Source organism: Solea solea, chromosome 10, assembly GCF_958295425.1.
Source record: "Solea solea chromosome 10, fSolSol10.1, whole genome shotgun sequence".
Classification (NCBI taxonomy): Eukaryota; Metazoa; Chordata; class Actinopteri; order Pleuronectiformes; family Soleidae; genus Solea; species Solea solea.
In genome coordinates, this window is record NC_081143.1 from 17,324,611 (window position 1) to 17,342,932 (window position 18,322).

General features: G+C 42.6%; 1 protein-coding gene across 1 annotated transcript in view; it reads left to right on the forward strand.

The window, feature by feature from the left end:
- usp43a (ubiquitin specific peptidase 43a) overlaps positions 1-18,322 on the forward strand; it is a 103,739-nt gene that overhangs the window by 2,051 nt on the left and 83,366 nt on the right. The window contains exon 2 of the mRNA XM_058640595.1: positions 11,535-11,702. Coding sequence (XP_058496578.1) covers positions 11,535-11,702 — 168 coding nt within the window. The remainder of the gene's footprint in view (positions 1-11,534; positions 11,703-18,322) is intronic.

The window sequence follows — 18,322 nt, forward strand, 5'->3', positions numbered from 1 at the left end:
TGCCTCATTTTATTATTGTTTGTTGAAGCAGTGGCAGGTCTGTGTGGTTACTGATTACACGCAGGTCGCAGTGTGCCTTCGCTCGCGTGGTCATGAGTCTTCAGGTGGTTTGTCTGCATTCCCCGGCTGTCAAGTGGAGGGTGGGGGACTCACCCACACAAACTGTTATTGCGCGTGATAGTAGCGGCAGAGGCTGTGTTCCCAATGCACAAACGCCAGCGAAATATCCGTAAGTTAAATGAACATGCGGCTGCGCACTGAGACACAGAGGTCATCTAGTGGCCTTCCCCCCCCCTCGAGGCTTTAGCAGATCACGGTCAACGAGCAGACTCACTGAGTAGTAACTACTTTTACTGAAATACACACACAATCACTGTTCTGTTTGTACACGGGACAGTGAATTTGAGTGGGGCCTTGTCAGCCACAACTAACCTGATGTACACGTGCACAGTATGAGCACACCTGCAGTGATTAAAGCAGAGGAGTGTGACGCTGCACTGATTTGAAAGGTGTTGTAGTTCATCTATGCTGAAGACTAAACAGATTTCAAACTTCTCTTGAGTGGGGCGTCTGCTTCCGTCACAAGTAATAAATGGTTGATGGTAAAAAAAAAACACACAAGGTCTTAAAATGTTCAAAGACATTTGAGTTCGTTGTAAATGTTCTTACCACTTTGAATCATCTTTGGGTTACAGTATGCAAAGCATGATTTCAGTCACTGTCTCGGCCACCTATTGGAAGAAAATATTGAATATTATTAATATTCTTAATATTATTAAGTTCAAGTCTGAATGCCGTTCCCTGTGTCTACTTTTTCTCGAATAGCCTTGTTTTTCTCATCATAGCTTGATACAGGAACAAAAAGAAAAGTGTTCCGTCTCTTCTTCTCACCTCGCTCACTACAGCAACACGGTGATTTGTGTCTGACTGTTCATCCCAGAATAGAGGATGTTTACTGTATCAAGTGCATTCAGCCTGGAAAAGGACAATGCCCCCTGCTGAGATGCCTCCAATGGTGTGCACTCGGATGAAGAGAAAAGGGAGAAAAAAGCGGGAGGGGGGGGGGGCGTTGGCTGTCTGTGTAAACCAAACTTATTGTCTCTCCCACGATCTTTGCAAGACTCCCCTTGTCTCCAATCCGAAAAAGGGGACAGACAGCTCTGACGAGCGATCATTGTTGCAAAAATGTCTCCACAGTGGCCTGTGAGAAGCATTTATAAACTAGCCAGTGAGACGTCTCCAGCGTCCCGGTGGAGACACCAGAATGACCTCAGGCATTTCACAAAGGCAGAGTTAAGTCAACATTTAAATGCTAGTTGCATCTTCCTTTGACAAATCAGCGCTCTGTCACCTACTTCATTCACGGTGAATAACCACTGAAGGCAAAGGACACATTTAAATTCACATTTTATTGGCCACATGACACCAAAACCTTGTCCCAAATCACAATATAAGTCGTTGTGTGGAAAAAGTAGATTTATTTGACTGTTTTTCTGTTGACTTTTCTCTTTCACATGTAGAGGATGAGAAAGGAGAAGGTTGACTCCTTCATTCCTGCATTAGGTCCCTCTTTGTTAAAAGCACCACATTCCTGATCATGTATTCTCCCACCCAGACGCATCTGTGCATGCAAATGACAAAGATCAGCCTAATGGAGGTTCAAATGTCTAACTTTGCCACAACCACTTTATGACACGCGTGATGTAAATGAGATCTGGAGGGATGAAGTGTCCTTTTATGAGTTGGTCCAACAGTTGTCTACACCGATTGAACTTGATGACAAAGCACGCTCTTTCCATTTGACTGCTTTACACTCCCGACCTAAAGGATTTAACGACACTTGTAGAAGTCTAGAGCGAGGAGTCCGGATTCATCTTTTTCTGCTTGATGGAATGCAGCTCTGCGAGGAGCTCAGCCGAGAGAATGGAGCCTGGTGCTTTAAGGAGTCTTGTTTGTTCTGGGAGCGGAGGAAGTGTGTGACAGTGCAGGCAGCGGCAGTGAGAAGGATGGGTTGTTTGTCTTTTCCTGTCTCCAAACTCCTTTCAGGGCCACTCTTATTCCCACCCTCGGTGCTGAAAATGTATACATTGAAGACAGACCCACACACAGCAGTCGGGACATGTACCACCTGGAATCTGTGCTGAATTTGCACACTTGTGCTGCCCCTCTTCGCTGTTTGATTGCTGCAGTTTGTCAGTGGTAGCAGATGGGGCACTGTGTTTTGTTTTTTTTTGGTTGAGATTTAATCACTGTAAACACAACAGTATGAGGCAAGAACACATTCTGTGTTCCTTTTTCAGCACTCGACAGATGCAATAATCAGTGTATTTTACATTTGGCCACAACTATACAGCAGGACCATGCAGTCACACTAGTCGAAACACTTCATCTCACACTTGGAAACACCAGTTCTGTAACGGAGCCGCTGTACGCTGTTTTTGAAGCAGCGTGCATTCCCACGACTCACTGAGCTGTACTCCATTATACCTACACTGCTGTGGCACAAGGCAATAAAACGACACAGTGTTGTATCTGTGTGGGAAACTACAATGGGAGGTTTTTAGAGTCCCTACTATGATTTATATAGTAAGCTTGAATAACATGGTGGAGGGATATATCGTTCATCATCGTGTTCCGGGCTGGAAGAATGTGATCACTGAATCATGGAGGAGAGTTTGCGATCACTAATCTGCTCTCTGTCAGTGTAGGGAAGCACCACACATACAGTACATATACATATATATATATATATATATATATATATATATATATATATATATATATATGTATACATATATATGTATGTATATATATATATAAATATACATATACCTATGCTGTACTGTGCAAATGTTTTAAGCAAGGGTGGAAAAAAACTATGTAAATTGAAAGAATGAAATAATTATCAGTTTAAAAATGCAGAGTGACAGAGAAGAAGCGTTTAATTCAAATCCATATTTGGTGTCACCACCCTGTTCCCTTAAAACAGCATGACTTATTCGAGGTATACTTGCACACCTGGGCAGGTTGTGAACCAACCACATATTTTCTGTGAATGAAGGCTGTCTTAACTCCACCTCTCTCTTCACGTGATCCCAGAAAACACTTGAGGGCTGAGGGCTCTGTGCAGGTCATACCGTCACTTCCAGGACTCCTTGTTCCTCTTTTATGCTGAATATAGTTCCTAATGACATAGGCTGCATGTTTGGGGTCACTGGGGTTTTATTAGTTTCAGCAGCACAGGCAGCCAGGTGATTATTCCACCACTCACTGTCCCTTCTTATATTTTACAGATTGATTTGCCAGTAAGATCTGTGTGCTAGGCATCTGCCGATATATGGGTTTTGTTCAGCTGACACTTTTTTTTCCTACATATTTGCATGTTCCTCAGCATTATAGATGCATGCTCAACCCTTTACCGGTACTTATTGGGGGATTTTTCACATTTTTTTATTTTCATGTAGAAAATCAAGGTCCATGAAGGTACCTTATTTGGTTCCTTGCCCAGTCTGTGGTAAAAAATCCTAAAAGAATATATATAAGAATATACAAGAAAAAAAACACTAATAAAGTGAAAGGAACATTACTTTAGAAAATTATAGACATTTTATTCCCATTCCTGGTCCTCGCTGACCCGGCCCTGCATGTTTAAGATGTTTCCCAGCTTCACTACACCTGATTGATTTCATCAACTTTACCATCATTGGTTTTTGAGAAGTTGGAGACCGAGCTGTATGACTGTACGTTTTGCCTTCTGAAATGGCACTGAAGTTTCGAGCGTCGCTGATTTCAGGATGAAGCTTTTCTCTCTTTCTTCTCATTTCTACGATCTCGCCGTAACACATGGGAACAAAGTTACTTAATAGAGTTCTTAGGCTTAATTCCATTTCACCACTTAGCCCTACCCCTCCGTTTTGTGCATTCACATGTAGCTGTAGTAGGGTGTCGTGGTTCTTGTTGAGGTAGAGGGGTGGGGTTTAGTGTGAGGACTTAACTAGACCTCCTATAGGAGATTATTTCAGGGGCACACTTCTAACTGAGGGCTGTGAGATATTTCCCAGATGAACAAAATGTAACTGTCATAAAGTGATAACAGCATGTTGAATCCGCTCACTTGACGACACGTGACATTCTTGAAGGGGTACATACCACTTATTATATAAAATTATTGGATTATTGGTCTGATTTCACAGTGTAGCATTTGTCATTAAAAGTTGCCTGCAGTTGTTTTCTGCTCTTGTGAAGGTGAGTCCTGTGTGGCACAGCAAGACACAGGAAGAAGTTGAATTAGATTAGACTTGGAAAAATTGTGGAAAGAGGAGGGGGGGAAGGACGGATGCTCAGAGATGCTCTCTCTCTCTGTGTGTGTGTGTGTGTTTTTTTTCTCACAATACCTGGGCTGACAGGAGCTCAGCTGGGACTGATTAGTGGAAAAAATGGTTCTTATATGATAGAGAGAGAAAAAAACAGCGACAATAGAAAAAGAAGAATTCAGAAGGCGGTGTGTATGTGTGTGTGTGTGTGAATGAGTGATAGAGAGAGAGCGCGAGATACAGAGGGATGAGATGAGATGGATGAAACACAACATGAGGGCAGAAAGAGTGGTATTCATGGAGGCTGTAAGTGATGATGCCCTGCGTCCGGTCTGCTCTGACAGTAGAGGTGAGACGGCAACATCAGGCGGCTGAAAAATGAAACAGAAAATGGAGCACCTCGTAATGACAAATTCTGTTCAGCCTCATTCCAGCCATACCTGTGTTGGGGTGGGGGGGAGGGGTGGGTAGTGTGTTGGGAAAAGAGGAGTGTGTGCAATCCTTTTAAAGTTCATATCCTGTCACAATCTGTCAATATCCCTCTCTTGTGCGTCACTAAGGAATCTATCCAGGCCTGTTTGGCAGGCCGGACCACGGCGAGGTGAGGTGGTGTAAATGAGATTTCAGCGTCAACCGTCTGACGTATGTTTGTGGTAAATTATCAGCCTGCCATCATGTGCCTCCATCTTTGTTTACAGGGTGAGAGGATGGATGTGAGGCACAGGGCATGAGGGGGTGATGGTGCGAGGTGAAGCAGAGGTGAGGAAGATAGAGCGAGATAGGATGGTAAAACAGACAGTGTGTGGAGAAGAAGGGGAATCCAGCCCCGCCCCACCACAGGGAGGTCATGACCCCCCCCTCTGTGGAGACTAAGCAGGTTTATCACTGTCTTTTGTCATTGTGGCATCTTATCTTAAATGCTGCCTATTTTATTTGTTCTGGATTCTTTTGTATGCTCCTTACGGTTATGGATGCTTTTCCACTATACTTTATTCTATTTATTCTATATTATTTATATATATCTATATATATATATTTTTTTTTTATTTATTATTATTTTTTTTTTTTGCTTTTCTGTTAGGGATGGTACCAGGTACCAGGTGCTACTTTTAGTACCTGCTCTGGTGAGGTTCCAAGCGAGCTGAGCCAATATTAATTGGTCAGAGAGTGTCCAGGTGGGAGTTAGGTATAAACAGCCATTTTACATTTAAAAAATTTGATTTGATTTGATTTGAAAATCTTTAATGTCCCCGAAGGGCAATTTGGTTTACAGCAAAAGTTCAACACAGTAGAGCTCACATAGCACACACATGACACAATAAATACATATAAATACATATAGTCATCACAGATAACAGTACTGTACATCCTTCCCAACAGGTTCGCCTACAGCGTATTAAGGAATCTAACGGCAGACGGGACAAAGGATTTTAAATATCTGTTTGATTTGGCCTGACAAGGGAATGTGTACCTCCTCTTAGATGGGAGGAGTCGAAACTCTGCATGAAGAGGGTGAAGAGGGTTTGCCAGAATGGCCCTTGCCCTCTGAATGGCTCTGACCTGATAAACATTATCAAGGTCATTCAAGTTAATGCCAATTGTTTTTTGGCAGAGTTTGACCACATTCTTCATCTTATTCTTATTTGATATGCTGAGGTTCCCAAACCAACAAATCATTGCAAAAGTTAAGATAGACTCAATAAAAGATGAGTAAAACAGTTTAAGAAACTTCTTATCAACGTTAAAAGACCTCAGTTTCCTTAAATAAAACAACCTCTGATTTACTTTCCTGCAGATGGCATCTGAGTTGCTCTCAAAAGACAGTTTATCATCCAGGATGGTGCCTAGATACTTATAATGGTTGACTGTGTCCACAGCTGTGCCTTTGACAAAGGTTTGGGCTGTGACAGGTGGATTCTTACGGAAATCAATTTTCATGTCTTTCGTTTTTGACACATTAAGTTGCAGATAAGAATCATCACACCATCTAACAAAATGGTCCAGGACCGGTCCGTGGCCCGCCTCATGGTCCTGCAGGAGGCTGACAATCACGGAGTCATCAGCAAATTTAATTATGTGCCTAGACTCAAACGTGCTCTTACAATCATTAGTGTACAACATAAACAGCAGAGGTGACAAGACACATCCCTGGGGCGAGCCTGTGGAACACAACAGAGTCCCGGACAGGGTTTCATTAACACGAGTTCTCTGAGGCCTAGTTGTCAGAAAATCCACTAACCAGCATATAGTTCCCAAATCAACACTGGGTATTTCTGAAAGCCTGTGAGCAAGGACAAGAGGCTGCATACAGTTGAAGGCTGATGAAAAATCAGCAAAACATAGACGTATGTGTGTTTTCCTGCCTTCCAGGTGCCTGACAATTAAATTCAATAGTGTCGCCACAGCATCCTCCACCCCTTTCCTGGGTTGGTAGGCGAATTGAAGGGGATCAATCACGGTCTGCGTCATAGCAAGCAAGCTCTTTTTTACTATACGCTCAAAACTCTTCATCACCACTGAGGTGAGGGCCACAGGACGATAATCATTTAATGTCTTAGGTGATGGTACCTTTGCCACGGGAACAATAGTGGATTCTTTCCATAATGTGGGAACTTTATTTAATGACAAGGACCACTGGAAAATGTATGTAAAGATTTCACTTAAGAATGGGGCACAGCATTTAAGTAGTCGGCCACTTATTCCATCTGGCCCATAACTTTTCCTTGGGTTAGTCTTTCCAAAATTGCTCCACACACTGATTTCATCTATCTGAATCCCACTGCTTACTGGAACTTCCCTGAATTTAGACAATTCTCCAGAGAAGTCAATTGAATCAAATCTCAAATAAAACTGATTTAATTCTTCTGCCAGGGTGGAGTCAGATTTGTCACTGTTAGATACTCTTTTCTTCTTGTCCTGGATTCCCATCATGGACTTAATTCCTCTCCAAGCGGAGCGAGAATTGCCCATCCTGAATTCATCCTGAACCTTGTCCTTGTACTGCATTTTGGCCAATTTGATTTCCCTTTTCACCAATTTTTGGGCTTCTTTTTGTTCAGATATGTCTCCTTGATAGTAAGCTATTTTTTTCTTATTGATAGAATTCTTGAGGGATTTGCTGACCCAAGGCTTATTATTAGGATACAGTGTGATTGTCTTTCTTGGGATTATCATCTCTTCGCAGAAGGTAATATAATTTACCACAGTGTCAGTCAATTCATCTAAATTAGTACATGAGTCTTTAAAAACATCCCAGTTCGTATTATGCAAACAGCCATTCAGTTCCCGAATAGCGCTCTCTGTCCATAGAGCGACCTCTTTGCGCTCAACTTTCCCCTTCTTGAGGGCCGGCTGGTAGACCGGAGCAAGCAAGACACAGCTGTGGTCAGAAGAGCCAAGTGGAGCCAGTGGGAAGGATTTGTAAGCTCCCTTTATAGTGCCGTAGCACAAGTCCAGTATTTTACCATGTCGCGTTGGACATTTTACATACTGGTGCAAATGACCAAGATGCTGTTTCAGACTACAAGTGTTAAAATCACCAAGGATAAAATGTGGGGCATCAGGGCATTTATTTTGCAATTGGTGCACAAGTTTAGCAATAGTGGACGCTGCTTCTGCCGTATCAGCTCTGGGATGTATATAAACCACTGTCAGGAACACCTGTGGGATTTCCCTTGGCAGATAAAATGGGCGCAGTGAGACTGATAAGAGTTCGATGTGGGGACTGCATATGGATTCTCTTATTTTGACAGACTTACACCAACGAGGATTGACATACAAGCACACGCCCCCTCCCAATGATTTGCCGGTGATTTGTGCGTCACGATCAAGCCGGTAAGGCTGACCAAAACCATCAATGTCAAAATCTTGAGTCGGATCATAATCCTTCAGCCAGGTCTCGGTTAAAGCGATCACACAGGCATCCCTGTACTCCGAGATATGCTTCACATTCGCTTGAAGCTCGTCCACCTTATTTCTCAGAGACTGCGCGTTGCCGAGGATAATTGAAGGGAGCGGCAAGCGGCGGAGTCCCAGTCTCCGCAGCCGCTGACGCACACCTCCTCTCCGGCCACGCCTCCTCACTCGAGCCGCAGTCCGCTGCCGAGGGCTTCCGGGTCTCCGAAAAGCCGCATGCCCCGCCGCCACCGATGCCAGCCGGTCCGAACGGGAGCCTCCAGCCCAATTCCTCCGGATCTCCGGCGGGATGCCATCAGGTGAAATCACTGCCCCTGAGTTGCTGCAGTGAATAAGGAAGTCACGGCTGTATCGGAGCCTGTCAGGTCGGTTGCTCTGTTGGACGCTTATAGCACTCCCAAGAGCGACCAAGTTCAGGAAAAAAACACTCACTAAATCCATGATGACTCGGGTATTTAAAGTATTTAAAAAGACGTTAAAAACGTTAAAAACACAGGTAAAACCACAGTTAAAAAACCGCAGTTCCCACAATCACTCCCACACACTCTTGCTGTGTGTCGCCATGACCAGCGCCACGTATATAACACCACATCTAATAGCATCATGAAGTGCAGAATTATGTCATCTCTACTTTTGAAATGTAGTTAATTGCATACAAAAACTTAGTTTCACACGCTCTAATTTGATGGTGAATTAAGTCACCAAATGAAACAAAAATCAGATGAAACATTGTGATGATGAATGAATGAAGTGAAATTCTTCCTAAAACCCACCCCATTGGGTCTGACCCTGTCAGGTGTGGGCAGAGAATCAGATCCCTGGTCTAGTCTGATCAATAACTCTCAGAAAAGGTTCTGTGCTCCTTCAACCCTTTATCCTATTGTTGTCCTTGCCCTGACTCGCTGGGAAGTGTTTGCTTAGCAAACACTTGATGATCCCACCAGAGATGTGCCCATTGCTCGTGTTTGCAGAGGAACTCAGTATTTGAACCTATTTTTCTGTCCCCTTGCTTTTCTCAGTCTTAATGAATGTTCTTTCTTTCTTTTATAGCTCCTTGTACAAGAAAACAATTAAGATGGTTTTAGTTGCCTTTGAGATTGTGGGGTACATTTCACCAGAGATGCTCTGAGAACCACAACTGTAAACAGATATCAAAGAAATGAACCTGTGATACACACACACACACACACACACACACACACACACACTCGGAGAGAAAACAGTAGTGATAAGACCAGCGCAGCAGCCTCCTCTTCCTTTTAATGCTATCATATTTTTTCAACGCCGTCAGGTCTCGTACCAGCCGTACCGTTCTGACCTTGGAAACTCCTTTTCCTGGTGTTTTCCCTTCTGTTTGCGTCCCCTTTTATTTTATTTGTTGCTATGAAAAACGGTGCCGCCTCTATTTTCTCCCTTTTCTTCTCTGGACTCAGCCACAACCACGGCATCCGTTATGTACGGCTGACAGAAAAACACTCGCAGGTCTGTTGAAACCCGGCCAGCATCCCTCCTTCCTTCACACCACTGCGCCCTCTCTCCATCTGTCCCTCATCCCTCCATCCCCTGTCAGTGCATCCTCATAGCGATGAAGCTCATTAGCGGGCTGTCTCTGTCAGGTGTGTCAGGGGGGTCAGCACCATGTTTATATTTAGATACGGCGATTCTGCAGGTATGACGTGGTGATTTTTTTTTTTAATGAGGCACAGAGCAAAGCCTGTGTTCTGTCAGTCACACAGCGATGCAAGGAAAGTGATGCAAAGACGGGGAGGGAGCGGCCTCGTGTGTCACGATCGCGCTGTCAAACTCACTACTCTTTACTGATTCTCGTGTGCTGTCAGACACAGTCTGAGGATGTAGTTTCACTTTTTCCTCACTGATATGTGAGGGCCTCTGTTTGGAATGGATGTCAGTTGATTGTCCTGTAAACAAGCCTCTTTTTTTCCCTTATAGATGATTCTTTAAGACAAATGTGTATTATTTTCTTTTTTATTGTTCACCTCAAAATAAGTGGCTGTATCTTTTAATTCATTACTAATTAATCTGTTGAGCATTTTCCTAAATCATGTCAGAAAATTGTGAAAAACGTCTAGAGCTGTGTCTGAAACATGTCCAAAACTGTTTTTTTTTTTTAATTAAATGACATGCATATCGCGGGTTCGAGACCCGGTCGGACCAAGGGCCTTTCTGCATGGAGTTTGCATGTTCTCCCCGTGTGTGCTTGGGTGTTCTCTGGTTTCCTCCCACAGTCCAAAAACATGCAGATTTGGGGATTAAGGAAATTGGACACGCGAAAGTAACCATAGGAGTGAATGGTTGTTTGTCTCTATGTGTCCCTGTGATGGACTGGCGATTTGTCCCCGTCTATTGCCCTATGTCAGCTGGGATTGGCACAGCTCCCCTCATGCGGAAGATAAAGCGGTAGAAAATAGATGGATGGACATGCAAATCAATTAAAAGATTAAAATGATGGCTGGCAGTTCATTTAGTATTTGATTGCTAATTGATCAATTGACAAATTGTTGCAGCTGTAATAGCATTGTTGTGTCTCACATACACACACACACGCATAGGTTTCTGCAGCTATCCTTCTCAGAACAGTGTGTTGACTTCCATCAGTAACCATAACCATAACCACTCAATGCTTAACCCTAACCTTAACCTCACCACAATCGAAACCTCTGTCCTAAACTTAAGCAGTTTGGGTAGTTTTGACCTCATTAGGACCAGGTTTTGGTCTCCATGAGGACTAGTGGTCCTGACAAGGTCAGTGTTTACTTAACACACACACGTAGACACACATATGCAACGTAAAGCATTTAAAAATAGCTTAATTGATGTGGAGAAGCACTTTATTTGTTACTGTACCACATCTGTTAAACACAACTTCATCTGTGTGGGCTTTCTTCTTTTTTTTATCATTCTTTTAAGATGATATTAAGAGAAAAGAGTTGCATCAATGAATCAACAACATAAAGTTGTAACAATGGCATAATCGTTTTAGTATGTGTTTCAATAACAAATACCAACCTTTTGTTTGTACAAGAGTCTTAAATGTGCTGATTTGATGGTAGCGTGACCGCTCCGTGTGACTGGTGCTTGTCAGATATCATGAGGTTGTGTACTATTTTATCCAATTTATGGTCTTATTATGGTCAGATAGTATCAGAAAGATGTTCTTAAATGAATCTACATGATGTGATGGTAAGAGGAGATTCTCATCTGAACGCTCGGAGCTGATGTAGGATGTCAAGACTCCTGAAACTGCCGATAACTAACAGGTTAATCATCATTTCTCTCCTCTTTCAGAGCATTGTGGCAAAATATGGCTCTCAGTTTCGTGGGAACTCTCAGCACGATGCCCTTGAGTTCCTCCTCTGGCTTTTGGACTCAGTTCATGAAGATGCCAGTTCCAGCCTCAACAATAACAACAGCAGCAGCAGCAGCAGCAGCAGCAAGACCAAAGCTAACACCAAGGTGAGTCCATAGCGCTGATATTTATCGCTTTCATTGGTTAAGAAATCTGTCGTGTGTCTCCTTCAGTCTTTCACTGACACACAAACACACACAGATTGACTATTAAGTCAATGACTAATTTGTGCAGAGGCTTTTCGTCTCAGTTAAAATGTGGTATTATCAGTTTGTGCACCAAAGCAATGACAAGACAATGTGATTTATGGTTTTAATTAAGTCGGATTTTCCTTTTACATCATGCTTGAGAGTCGAGTCATTAACTCTACCAATATTTTTATATGCCTCAAAACCTCACAGCAGAGTTTACCTACCTTTTAAGGTTTGATTGTAGTTAGTAATGATTTATTTACATTTTTTTTATTATGGTGTCATTCATAGAAAATATGCCCAGCTCAAACAGGTTTACAAGATTACCATTATTGAACTATGGAAGGAAACTGGAGACCATGCAAACTCAAGCGCATAAAGGCTAACCCTTGTTGCAAGGCAACCGGACTAACCACTACTCCGCCGTGTGTCCCCATTACAGACATGAACCAAATAAACCTTATTGATGTTTTTGCAGGCATTAGCCACAACGGTAGACATTAAACTTAAACAAACACTGTGCACCAGAATATTTCAGTTTTTTAAAAAGACATAAAGTATTTTTTATTTTATCACATTATTTTATATTTTAAAAGTGTGACTCATTCTCAGTTCTGCCTCATTCACAAAATTCATTGAATAGAATAGAAATAAAATGTGGATCTTCACTTGCCTTTATCCTCTGCAGTTTTCACTCTCAAGTGCTTGAGCGTGTTACTTTTCAATATTCAATTTCGCTCTGTCATTAACTGCACAAAAAGCTTCCACAGTAAGACAGTGGGATACCTCTATAATCCAGATTCAGTAGCAGGATAGTTCTGTGTGCAGCACCGAAACCCCTGTGTGTAATGAGAGAACAACATCTGTTTGAGACGCAGTCGTATGATCAGCTTCACTGTTGTAGCAGAGCTGTGATCAGCTCCGATCACAGTGGACGCTCTATTGTTGTTTGCCTGCGCCACAGTGACAGCAGCACATTTGTTTCACTTTAGTCAAAGAAATCACTTTTTTTTTCGTTTCTTGTCCTGCACACACGAGTGTCCCTAATCTGAAATGAACCTGTGTGCAGTGACTCTTGGAATAAGGAAGGGATGTGGTCGCCAGCCCTCTGTCTTTGATATGAGCTGCTCATTTGTCAAGCTTTTAGTTGGAAATGAGCCAGGACCGGATGAGAGCGACTGAAGGGCAGACACACCATGACTGAAATGATGACTTTTTATCATGACTGGAGTCTGACATGAATGCTGGCCAAGAAAGGAAGGCAGTTAATATTGTCTTTGGTGGCGAGGACTGAAGTGCATTGAAAATAACACACTAATACAACCACAACAGGTCATTTCAGTGTAGCAGTACTTTAGTGGTTTGTGGGTTGCATGTCTTGATTTGTGTTTCCTCTACTATGAACAGAAAACCTTGCCCAGCAACAAAACATCTGTTACTTTGTCATTAAAGTCATATTAAGGAAAGGGTTGATGGGGATTTGTACTGCATCTTTATTTTCATTCAAACATTATTGTTGACTTTACAAACTTATCTCCACTTAGGAAAATTTATATTATACTAATATTCAACTACTGTATATTAATTGAATACATATTTTTTTACTCAATTAATACTTTTACTCACTATCTTAACTTTGGTATGTATCTATTAAGGGTGGGTCAGAATATCAATTTGGTGATAGATCGTCTTCCTTCCTCGTTATTATCGATACACCAGGGTAAATATCGTTATTTCAATTAAAAAAAGGAAGTAAGAAGTAAACAGTCCCAGCCAGTTTCACTCGCCAAGCGCCACTACTTCATGTCTCCTCGTGGTGCAGCTGCTACAATGAATGAGGGAAACTTGGGCTGAAGTTATATAGGAGAAAGTTTCGTCAAAAGACGCCCTGTCAACGTTCAATAAATAGACTTTATGCACTTATTCACAACTTTCTCTAAGTTGTGAATAAATAGCGAAATCCGGCACTTTAACTTTTCACCGATGTTTTGTTTTCTCCAGTTATCTCCAGATATGGTGACGTAACACCGTATGATTGTGTTGCAATATGTTAATTATCAAAGAATCGTTGTATCGTGATATTATTTGTATCGTACAGGGTATGAGGGGGTGATGGTGCGAGGTGAAGCAGAGGTGAGGAAGATAGAGCGAGATAGGATGGTACAACAGACAATGTGTGGAGAAGAAGGGGAATCCAGCCCCGCCCCACCACGGGTATGTTACCCTGTGGCTCCGGCCCCTAGTATCTATCCGACTCCCATTAGTAAACGCTGTGAGCTGAATTGTCGCCGTGCCACCCATTGCCTGGCTCCCCTTCTTTGACAGCAGCACTAATAGAGGCAGCCTTTATTCCACATAAAGAGCTTAGCCCTTTGGCTCTCATTAGACTGCCAATGAATCATGCTATCATAAAGCCAGCTTTCCTCCAATGCTGCCATGAGGCAGAGAAGAAGAGAATCGCGGGCTGATGTTTTTTTTTTTTCGCACTTGGAGGGGAACATGTCTGAATTTCAGAAATGAAATGCTTTCCCCCGTTTTTTCCTGTAAATTGATTTCATTCATGTAGCGCACGTATAACTCACGTTTATACTGCCCATGTAATGTGTAATGTGAGATTACATGCTCCTCTATGGATGAAGAATGAAGAATCATTTAACCTTGTGTATGCGTTAGACATTTTCAAGAGTGATTATAGAAAAGCACAAGAACACATTACAGACACACACATCACAATACACACTGTATTAAAAAGGTAAATCACCTAGGGCTGCTTGAAACAATCGCCACAATCACAGAATGCGCAATCAGAGCAGACTAGGCCAAAGTGTTTCAAGGTTGGCTGTGGATGGTTGTTATGAATATGTGTTTTAATTTTACGTCTATTTGTAAATATATTGAATATGTCAGATTTGGACGCTCTTAATTTAACTATGGGTGTGAGTGTGAGAGTGGATGGTTGTCTGTCTCTATGTGGCCCTGTGATGGACTGGTGACCTGTCCAGGGTGTAGCCTCACCCTATGTCAGCTGGGATTGGCACCAGTGCTCGCAACAACCCTCATGTGGAGGCTAAAGTGGTCGAGGATGGATGTATGGATGGATGGATGTCCAGTTTTCTGAGTGTTTTGATTCTCCCACTGCAGTCACTTGTAGTCACGCATACACCAAAGTAGGATAAATGAAATGCCTAACATCTCTGCATTCTGACGGCTATTACTGATCTAGATTGTCTGGTCAGTGAGTGTCGTCGTCTCGTACTCTCAGGGCTCTGACAGTAAATGTGTTCAGTTTAAATCAGGAGCCAGGAGTTCACAAAGATGCAGTCCTCTCTGTGACGTAGGTGAATGAGAGGGGAATTCAGATGAGCTGAAAGGTGTGGTCTCTTCAACTCATTCATATGAGGCAGCTGTCAGTCTGGTCACAGCTCTTTCCCTCTATTACTCTAGTGTGGTTCCATATCACTCCAGAGAAGCATTTTTAGCTTCATACCAGAAGTAATCTGCATCCTCACTAATACACCTTAAAATGCATTCATCAACGAAGCTTTATTTGAATAACATATTTCATACCGATACTAACAAAGAGCTTCACATAAAAACACATCTTGCCCACAAACAAACACAGACGCCTTCACACACCTCAATATACACAAAGGTCAGAGTTGATGGAGCCTGTATATCATGTGACCTTTCCGAGTGAGTTGAGTCTCTCCTCCGCAGTTGTTTCTTCAGTTTCTGACACTATGACTAACAAGAAACAATGACGCTGAAAATTAGAACAAGGATTTTTGCGTATTAGACCGATGATGAGTTGAAACTAAAAATGGAAGTTATACCCGGCTCTTTAATGGGAGCGGCATTCACTCCAGGGTCATATCACTCTGCAATGCAGAGCTGGTTTCAGCTCTGATCGATATCAATGGGGAAATGTAAGACCCTGGTGAGCATACTCTATCAAACTAAAATGGAGGCAGCAGTGTTTTCAAACTTCTGAAACGCAGAGGAGTACTTTTGCAAAAGTCCTTTTACCCCGTCTTGATGAAAAGGGAGAGTCATAAGTCAAGTGCTCCTTTACAAGCCAGATGATAATAAAAGTCTTTTCAGGGCAGCAGGACGAAAACACAAAGTCAGATGGAGTTGCGGCTGTTTTTTTTGGCAGCAGACGGAGAGGTGGGGGGAGGAAAGTGACTTTGATTGTTTTGTCTGTCACCGGATGCCCTGGGACAGGCAGCCAAAATGATACAGGTCACGCTGAGCTGACAGAAATAAACGAAACAGTGTCAACGGTGTCGCTGTCACTTTCACACACAGTCAGTGAACAGCACCTCGGCCCACAGTTCACCCCTAACCCCGCCTCTTGTTTCTTATGCAAACTGTCTGTGTTTAATTGTTGGTCAGCTCTCTTCTTCTCACTCGATATGTGATTCTGCTCTGCTGCTGCATTTCACGTAATCATGTGAGCATCTCAAGTCCTTCACAAATGGAAGTCTGTGTTTGTCCCATTGAAATGTGAAAATTAACCAACATTGAATTTATATTCAATTTAAACTAACGTTGCGACTTGCCTCTGACACACTTTTCGTCATCCCCCCCTCATGCTGTGACATTTTGGGTCGAGTTTTGTTCCTGCCATGATTTCTCTGGAGATGTGTTGAAATTCTCAGAGACGGAGTGTAATGAGTTCTTCTTAGAGCGAGTGCATAATCATGTTTGTGTTTCACTGTTTCACTCTGCTCAAGGGTGCACACTACATTGATTGCCAGGGAAAAACATATCGTATTTTGTTTATACAATCATTTTTTTTTTGTCTGGTGAGCGAAGAACACACTGACCTAATCACTTTGTCAACATATTCAGAACAACTTTGGTAATTATTGGATGATGTGAGTATGAAAACAAATGTCACGTTGATTGTTATGGGATATTGACTCATTGAGGACATACTGTTTCCGGATATTTGTTTATTGGTTTTAGGCACAAGACCCGGTTGTCGCGAACCGGTCGGAACAAGGGCCTTTCTGCATGGAGTTTGCATGTTCTGCCCGTGTGTGCGCGGGTTTTCTTCCGGGTTCTCCGGTTTCTTCATATAGTCCAAAAATATGCAGATTTGGGGATAAGGCAAATTGGACACTCTGAAATGGCCATAGGTGTGAGAGTGGATGGTTGTTTGTCTCTTTGTGGCCCTGTGATGGACTGGGCTTAAACTAACGAGCTAAACTTCTCTGACACAGTCAAAAAAGCATTTTAAAGTTTGGAAGAATTGGAAAAAACAGTTGTGTTGCACTGTAAGAGATTGCATTTGTGAACAGAATTTTGTAAACAGCGTATAAGTCAAGATAAATACCTTCATAAAGAACCAGGATTGTGTTCATGTGATATGCAGAAGGCTTTAGTAGTATTAAAAACCTTGTTTATGCAGTGCACCTGATCTATGAGCTGTGTGACTGGTCCAGCAGCTTCACCCGCGTAACATTGCATAACACCAGGCTGAACACACATGAAGGCAGCTCAGTAATGTTAATCCTGCTCCCAATGGAACCTCACCAAACCCGCTTGGTTTCGCTCCCGCTTCACTGGCACCACGTACGCAGTTTTCCTTACTGACTAACAAAAGACCACATTGAAGAGATTTGCTCAATAGTTTTGCAAATCGTCATTCTTTTTTTCCACTGTCAATGATGAGCAATGTTTATGGTGCTTATTCGACAAAACAAGCAAGTGCTGCAAAGATCTGAGCACATGTCACCAAACAAACAGCTTTTTATCCCCCAGCAGGTTTTTAGAGAACGGGGAGGAAAAGCTTAAGGTACAAGTGAGCGAGGCATTCTCTTGACTGACTGGTTTCAGCTGCTGAACATAGCTGGCGCTGCTTTTGAGCCATGGGAGATAACATGATATCAAGAGTCATAATCACACTCAGAACTGGTCCATTACATTCACCCCTCAGGCCTCAGCAGTTCTCAGAATATGAGGAAGATTTGCTCAACTCTCCTGATATCTCCAGTGAGAAAAAAAAAGCCTCAGACCGACAAACTCACACTTCATATTGCTGGAGCGAGTGCTGTATTTCTCTGTGTTCATCCAGTGGAGCATTACTTTTTTGCCCGCTGCAGAAGACTCTGATGTGTTGATCACTCTGCTTCATCCCTATAGAAACAGAATGGAGGATAAGGTTCATTAAAATGAGATAATCTATTTATTGGCCGTGTATGTCTGACTCCTCCTCCGTAGGTGGCGCTGTATCTCTCTATAAGCCAGTGCATATTGAATCAGTTTCCTGTTGACCTTTACGTCACAGAAAAAACAAACTATCGCTGTGGTTCTGTATGTTTAGTCCCTGCTGTACATGTCAATTATGATACAGATTAGATGGAGCATGGCTCTTGTGGTTGCTGTGTTGTCAGAAGAAAGACACCACTGCAACAGTACTGAAGTTTATACATCGGCTCCTTCTACTTCTGGGTCAAAGACCGGGTTGGACATTTTGGTGCATGTGCTGAACGCCAAGTCCGACTGCAGTCCGACTAAGCGTATACACG